Below are 8,135 nucleotides of genomic sequence, written 5' to 3' on the forward strand. Positions count from 1 at the left end.
CGCCGTGCCGGGCCGTGCGGACGAGCAGCGCGGTGTCCCCGCTCCGGCCGCAGCTGAGCCGCGCCGCGGGCGGATGCTCCGCTCCCGTCCCGGACTGGAATGCGGCTGTGAGGCTGCCCCCGAGCAGCTCTGCTGTCACTAGAGCTGCTCTGCCCCAAGGGAACCTAAATCAGAATCACACAAAGACTGGAGAGTCCCTGGGGCTTGAGAAAATCACGGCAAGGTTTGGGTTGGAGGGACCTTGAGGCTCATCCAGATTCACCCATTCCATGGGCAGGGACACCTCCCACTGTCCCAGGATGCTCCAGGCCTGGGACACTGCCAGGGATCCAGGGCAGCCACAGCTCCTCTGGGAACCTGTGCCAGGGTCTGCCCACCCTCACAGGGATCAATTCCTTCCCAATATCCAGTTTAAACCCACCCTGTGTCACTTTGAAGCCATTGCCCCTCTGGGCTCTCTCCAGCAGCTCCAGGTGCTGCTGCTGTGTCCCCCCCCAGCTCTGCAGGTGGGGTCTCACATGGGTACAGGAACAGAATCCCCCCTTCCTGCTGCCCACAGGGTTCTTATTAATTTCTGTAAAACCCAAGTAGTTTTAAGTGACTTTTTTGGGGCCTGATCAGGCCAGGGAAGGATGCAGAGAGGTTGTGGTTGTTTCACACCTCACACTCACAACAAAGACCTGAGTCACCTGAGGCTCAGGTGACATTACTGCAGCAGAGATTTGTTTGCTGGAGAGCACCAAACCAGGTGAAAAAAACTTGATCCACATAAATACCTGGAAGCTGTTTGTCTGAGAGAGAGACACACTGGGATTTGTAGCTTAACCCTGCGAAGATGCTGGGAAGAGAGCCAGCCAGAGCTTCCTATCTAGGAAGGGAGATAAACTCCTGGGAGTTTATCAGTCCTGCGGGGTTTGTCAGCCCTGCTGTGCCTGGAGAGGAGTCACTCGTGAGGAAACGGGGACAGCAGCAGCACCCTGAGCCTGCTCCAGCAGGAGGAGAGCTTCCAGTGCCCTCCAGGTGGCCCTTGCTTGATTTAAAGAGGCTTCTAAACTTTTAAAAAATGCTAATGTCTCGTTTTGCTTCCCTGCAGGGCTTTCTCTTACTTTGAGTGTGCTCTCCAAACCTGGCCCGATGTTTTCTTCAGGTTTTTTGTTTCCTCCCTGCAGGGGAGTTCCAAGATGTGCCCTTCTCCGTGCTCCCACACAAATGTGGCACAAACAGATGGACGAGAGCCAGATGTGTCAGGTTTCTTCAGAGGTGAAGTGAAATAACCAGAGGTAATTTCAGAGACTGTTAGTAATCCTGGGCTGCCCCAGTTGGGCAGGTTTGGTTTTGTCCCACATACTTCTTTCTAACTTCTTTATTTTCTTAAATCTTGCCATTAGGTGAGAAAATCCACCCCACCCCCCCAGTGCAGCTGATTTTCACAGCACAAAAAATCATCATTTGACTCTGCTACACCAAAAGGTGACGTGATTACTTTGTTATTTGCAGTATCAGAGTCAGAGCCCAGAGGAGAGAAGAGAACGAGAAGAAAGAGAAGAGAGAAGAGAAAACATGTTGGTGCCCTCCTAATCTGGCAATTCAAAAGCAGTTTGGACATCTTGATTCTCCCCCAATCTGCCAATTTAAAGGCAGTTTGGGTATCTTGGTTCTCTCCCAAGCTTTTTTAGTTTCAAGGATGAAATAACTGCTGCGTGATGCAGGTTAACAGCAACCTAAGCAACGCAGAGAAAAGTTAATAAACTTCTCAGCAAAATGTGACAAAGTAGCAAAAAATCCCAACCCTTAGGTCCTGTAAAAAGCTGGCCTCGAGCAAAGATAAAGCCCTTGAGGGAGCAATTTCACAGTGAGATTTTATATGAGTAAAAAAATGAGGGAATTTTCAGAGTTGCATTTCCTGTGGCAACCGTGCGCGTGGTGCACATAAATCCTGTTTCCTGCTTGTGGTGATTCTGTGGGAAAAGCGCCGAGCTGGAATGTCCATCTCACTGTGTCCTGAGCGAGAGCTGTGTGCCAGCAACAGTTCCCCCTGCATTAGAGGGTAACAAAAAAGCCACCCCTGCCTCCGGGGGATGCTGGCAGAGGGCACTCCCTGACTCGGTGCTGCTGGAATTGCGAGGTGAAAATGAACAAAAGAAAAAGGAAAGTATCATTTCCGTGCTGTGGAAAGGATTCTCTCCCTACAAACCGGTGGAAAACGCCCTGTTGGAAGGATGGGAGGTGCTGCTGCTGTCCAGGGGGCTGGTGATGAAAGCAGAGTCAGCAGGAGAGCCTTTGTGTGGAGCAGGCAAGATTAAAAGCACATTCACTCGGCTCAGCCGAGCTTATCTTTGTGCCGCTCACCCTCTGCTGCCCGCCGAGCTGGGCGAACCTGAAACATGAGCCTCGGAGGAGGGGTTGTGTAAATGTTGGTTGAGAACTTTGTCCTCGCTGTGGGGTGAGAGCTGCACCTCTCTGCCAAGGTCTGCCCGCCGAGGGATTTAATTGTATGTAATATTGCTGCTGCTTTTGCCAGCTCGCAGTCGCCAAGAGCTTCAAGGATTCCACACAGCAGCAAAGCCTGGAAATCCTTCCCCTGTGGAAACAGCCTGGCAGGCTGGAACTGGGGCCACAGAGCCAGGAAAGCAGGATGGAGGGAAACAGGGATCCTGGAGCTACTGCTGTGGCACAGAGGGATGAGCGCAGTCAAACTGGAACTTAGCTGGAGTTTGAAATGGTTTTTAAGCTAGAGCATGGAAATATCCCTTCTGAACCTGGCCAAAGACAGAATGCTGTCCAGAAAGCACATCTGAAAAATGTTATTTCTTTTTTCTTATTTTTTTTTTGAATGAGAGTCTCTCAAAATGTTTACACACTCAGGAATGTTATTTTAGCTACTGAAAGGCACCTGAAGGAATGCAACCAAAACACTCCGTGTCTGTGTATAAACATAGAGATATATTTATGGGATGTGTTATTTCAAAATATCAATTTGGATAAATACCAACAAAATCCAAAGAAACCCCATACTTTGCCATGCTTTATGACTGGATAAGGATTTCATTCACAGTGATGAGAAAGAACAGCTTGGTGTTAGATTCGATTGCCAGGTTTTTATTTGTGAAAGGTCTTAACAGTGGTAACTAAACTGAACAGAAAACTTGGCAAATCCCAGCCCAGGTGGGTGTGTGCCAGAGGGAAGATCCAGGGGGCTCATTTTGGATTTATTTCAGACACAAACTGCCCTGCACTCTCATTTTTGCCACAGTTCAGTGGTGCAGCAGGTGTCAGGGCACCCGAGGGTGAGGTGCCTTGGGTTTAACTCAGCCCTGTTGGGTAGTCCTTGAGATGCAAAGTACAAAACCACAGGGAAAATGGTAATTATTGCGCAATTAGAAAATAAACGCTACCACAGGGTGAACTGCCCTGCTTCTGCAGGAAAGCAGGAAGGACAAGCAGGTGTCCAGAATAACAAAGATGTGGTTTCATTTGGAGTTTTAAACACGTGGTTTGTTCTCTGGGAGCTCTGGATGTTGGGAAGCACAATGAAACAAGGCTTCGAGGTGCTGCTTTACTACAAGCAATTATTAAATGGGAATGCAGCTGGGAAATGCACCAGCCACCCATTTCCATACAGCTTCCACTGCACTGTGGAGCGTTTATTCATTAATATTGATGTGCCCTGCTTCTGTGTGGAAGTTTTCCTGCAGGCTGCAGCAGTGCCAAGGGGCCGAAGGGCTGCAGCCTGCAGACTTTGCACCCAGGGCAGGCACCATCCCTGCAGCTTGTGGGGCTGGAACACCTCCCCAAAATGTGCTCACAGCACCTCTGTGTGCCTGCTCTGGAAGGGGCTGTGCCATCTCCAGAAGCTGAACCACATGCAGGCCTGGCAGTCTGGGGCATCCAGGAGGGCACGTGGGACCCGTGGGACAGTTTAAGGCTGCTGGCAGTCCCTGGCTGGCAGAGCCCAGCTCAGCTGTGCCAGGCACCTCTCCAGAGCCAAGGGCTCCTCCCTGCAGCCTCCTGGCACCTTTCCTCCCCTCCTGCCCCTGGCTGCGCCCCCGGCAAGGGGTTTTGGGGAGCCACAAGCTCCCCCCATGGCATGCACGTTTCTGGGTGCTGCTTCAGCCGCGGAGCTCTGATTTGTACAGAAAACAGAGGCAGGAAAGGAAAAACCTGCTCAACACAAGCTAGAACCAACTCGTTGCTCCTTACATTTTTTTCAGGTTCAGCGCGGGCTCTGATGGGGACAGAAGTGGCAGTGTGAATGAACAATTTGGGGCTGTTTGCTGCAGGCAGTTCGGGGTTTTTAGCGCTGGCAATTGTCAGGGAACGCCACTGGACGGCAGCCGTGCTCCACGAACATTTCTGGGTGCTGCTTCAGCCGCGGAGCTCTAAGTTAGTACAGACGACAAAGGTAAGAAAGGAAAAACCTGCTCAACACAAACTAGAACCAACTTGTTGTTGCTTCTTTACATTTTTTTTTCAGGTTCAGCGCGGGCTCTGATGGGGACAGAAGTGGCAGTGTGAATGGCTGAAGGGTTTGGGGCTGTTTGCTGCGGGCGGTTTGGGGTTTTTTGGCACTGGCAATTGTCAGGGAGAGCCACTGGATGGCACCCGTGCTCCACGTTTGGGGGATAGGCTCAGTGCTGCTCCTTGGCAAAATACTGTCAAATTTGGAGTAGCAAAAACTACAAAAAAACCCCCACACAAACACCCCCCCCCCAAAAAAAAACAACAAAAAAACTTTTATGAGTGAGGGGTCTGAGGAAGCAAAGGGAAGGAATGATGTAGGCTGATCAGCTCCACAGAAAAGTTCATTTCCATCTAGCTTTGTGAATTGGGTACCTTGATGCATCTTGGACTGTGTGACAACATAAACTGTGGAAAGAAAGGGAAGGGGAAGGGGAAGGGGAAGGGGAAGGGGAAAGGGAAAGGAAAGGAAAGGAAAGGGAAAAGGGAAAAGGGAAAAGACCTCCTTCCATGTCCCACAGGAACTGTGGAGGATAGCTCATCGTTTTGTGGAGGAGACAATGTGCCTTGAAAACAACTAGTCTGGAAAAAGATGCAAAAGCTTTCACATGGCTAGAAATGATTGCTCTAATTCCTCTGGGGACACAGAGCAGATCTTTACATGGCATCTTGCATGGACTGGGATAAAAACAAGGGCCATAAGGACAGAAAAACCCCTCCCATGAACGTGAAACCAATCTGTCTGGGCAAAAAGGATTTGGAAGTGAGTGGCACCACGGGTAGCAGGAGTACCAGCAGCCCAGGTCTGCCCTGTTGGTTTAATGAGTTCATTTGGAGGCAAGGCAGTGAGCCCATTGCTCACAGGCCCTGCAGAAGCAATGCTGCAGAGTGAGGCTCAGAAATCCAGATCAATGGAGGGGCAGCTCACTGCCCTGCCTCCCGCTCCTCCCTGCAATTCCTGCCTTCCTTCCCCCCTCCACACGGACACCCACGTGGGAGAGGGGGCTCTCTGACACCTCTGGTGCTGGTTGTGCTCTCCCCTCTGCTCTCCCAAAGCTGGGAATGCTTCCCAGTGCTTCCCTCACCGGGCAAGGCTGGCGTGGGACAGACCATGCTACAACCCGCTGTTAACTAAAAGGTCACTTGTGCGTGGCTTTGATATCCCGTTCTGGGATTCTCAGAAATCAGCACTGAAAGCCATTGAATCAGCTGGCAACAAAATCAGCTGGAGGGCAAGGCTGCTGCCTGCCTGTGCCGTGGGATGAGCAGCAGCACCCCTGGGAAAGCCCTGGCTCTGCCCTTACCCGGGAACTCTGATTTCACAGAGCCCTGCAGTGCTGAGAACACAGATTTCTTTCTCAAAAGAGAGGCTGGGCTGAGCAACAATCCATCAAATGCTTCTCCTCTTTTCCATAATCCTACAGGATGTGATCCCACTGCTGGCCTGACAGAAACAGCAGCTGAAAAACACCTGGGAAAGCGTTTTTGTGATTGCTGAAGCCTGGCAGAGCTTCTCCAAGGCACTGTGAGGGCTAATGGGCATTCTGCACTCAGGGGAGCACGCTCTCCTCACTAAAATTCAAACTAAGCAGGATTACTTATTTTCTGTGCATGGAGCTGGCAACCAACCTGAGTCACTTACATAAAATCCAATTCATTATTGCCTTGTTGTTCCTGTTTTCAAAGGCAAAAATAAGGCAACATTTTCAGGATTGTAGAGAACATCTTCAGTGAGCTACAGGGAAATCTGACAGAAAAGTAATTCAGGCCTAATTCAAACCAGTTTGGATGGCCTGGCTTGTACTGGTCACAGCCCACCAATATTTTTGAAAGAACAGTTTCCTCAGTTTACTTTTTTTAACCCTTTTCCCCACCTTCCCACTTGCAATGTCCCCCGTGGTTCCTGTCCCTCAGGAGCATCCTTTTGTGTGGAGGAGAAATTGCAAAGAGAGAAAAGGCATTATTTACATAATAACATGGACTGCAAAGAGAGAAAAGGCATTATTTACATAATAATGTGTATTGCAAAGAGGGAGAAGGCTTTATTTACAAAATTTAACGAGTGGAATGTCTGCAGTAGAGACAGAGCTTTGCTTCTGAGCTTTCCTCCTCCACACAGATTTATTCCCAGTTAAGTTTGACTGTGTTTGTTGAGTTACCAAATTGTTTCTTTCTGGCTGAGCTACTCCTGTGTGCCCCTGTCAGACACAGCTCTCTCTCTCATTCCTGAACTCAGGATTTCCCTAGGAAGTGTTTGACCCCTGCTGCATTCCCTGCACACCTGGAATCAAAGTCAGGTTTGTGTGTTTAATCTCGCTGATTAAATGCTCTGCCCGAAGTGCTTGGTGTGGCAATGCCACTTAAAACCTGCCATTAATTACTCAGTAGCTCGATGAAGAAAACTGACATTTCAAATGTGCACCTGATTTGCAAAGCAACACGTGATCAGGGATATCTGGGATTTTGTGTTTGGTTTTTAAGGGCAGAACAAATACACAGCACTAGAAAATAAACTTTATTAGATACACAAGGGGCTGGTTTGGATTTCCCCCACTCTGACTTCCAAAGGTGTCGGGGAGGTGCTCCCAGCTTTTTGTGCTGAAAGCCACTGTCAGTTCAGGCACAGCTCGTGTTTATTTATTAGTGCATTATAAAATGTGCAGCATTCCTCGTGCCCACTGTCCTCTGCTCACCTCCCCTGTGTCTGACACCACAGAAACACGTCCAGCCCCACATCTGAGCAGGTAATTTGTTTTTCTAACACCTGGGTATCACCCAGAGCTCGCTGGCTGCCCTCTGTTTCTGGGGTGACATCTCCTTGCCAGCTGATTAGGCTGGGAAGCGTACAAAGAGCAAACATCGTATTTAAGGGAATTTTGGCACATTTCACATTTTGGGATGGAGGCAGAGATGGGAAAGCTCAGCCCTGGTCCTGGGGGTTTTAAAGGGTCCAGGAGCCAGGGAGGAGAGGGTGCCTCAAGCAGTTCCCCACTGCATGGCCAGAAAAGATAGAGCTTTATCATTTCAGCTAATGGCTTTAATTAACTTTCAAATTAATTGTTTTAATTCATCATAACCAATATGTGTATTAATTATCATGTGTTATTCTTAGATTTATCTTAGCCAGCATGTAGCAAAGTTGTCATAAGCTGCTTTAGTGGGCAGGATGACTGAAACTTGAACTTTTTATAAACGAACTCTGATGTGCTCCAGTGACCAAAGCCCGGCAGAGGGAGATGGATTGGACGCCTGGAACGCAGAATTTACGGACCACAAGGACACTTAGCAGAAAGCAGAAGGTAAAGAAGATGCTAAAAAAAGACTCAGTAGATGTGTTGGAAAAGCCCTGCTGGAGGAAGCAGATAATAAGACGACTAAAAATGTGGACTAATTAGCATGACGTAAGCGACCAATAACCAGTAGGATAGAATACTAATTGATGAAAGAGACCTGTGTCAGTTACAAATGCCTTCATTCGATGAAACATACGAATAGGTGAACAAGTTCTGTACCCGTGTCTGCGCGAAGGCTGCAATTCCAGCCGCGCATCCCCTGGCCAACAATAAAGCAACGCGTGGCGCTCAGAAGACACTTGTGAGAAGCTTTTATTCCCCCTTGTGAGCAGGTTTTATTCACCCGGACGGTGCGGGAGGCAGCGGGGAGCGCCGCGGTGCTGC

General features: G+C 49.3%; 1 protein-coding gene across 1 annotated transcript in view; it reads right to left on the reverse strand.

Moving 5' to 3' along the window:
- The window catches only part of SOD1 (superoxide dismutase 1), a 4,162-nt gene extending 3,455 nt beyond the window's left edge, over positions 1-707 (reverse strand). Inside the window, exon 1 of the mRNA XM_031063779.1 lies at positions 666-707. Coding sequence (XP_030919639.1) covers positions 666-707 — 42 coding nt within the window. The remainder of the gene's footprint in view (positions 1-665) is intronic.
- Between the last annotated feature and the right edge of the window lie 7,428 nt (positions 708-8,135).

Source organism: Geospiza fortis, unplaced genomic scaffold, assembly GCF_000277835.1.
Source record: "Geospiza fortis unplaced genomic scaffold, GeoFor_1.0 scaffold659, whole genome shotgun sequence".
In the NCBI taxonomy this organism is placed as follows: Eukaryota; Metazoa; Chordata; class Aves; order Passeriformes; family Thraupidae; genus Geospiza; species Geospiza fortis.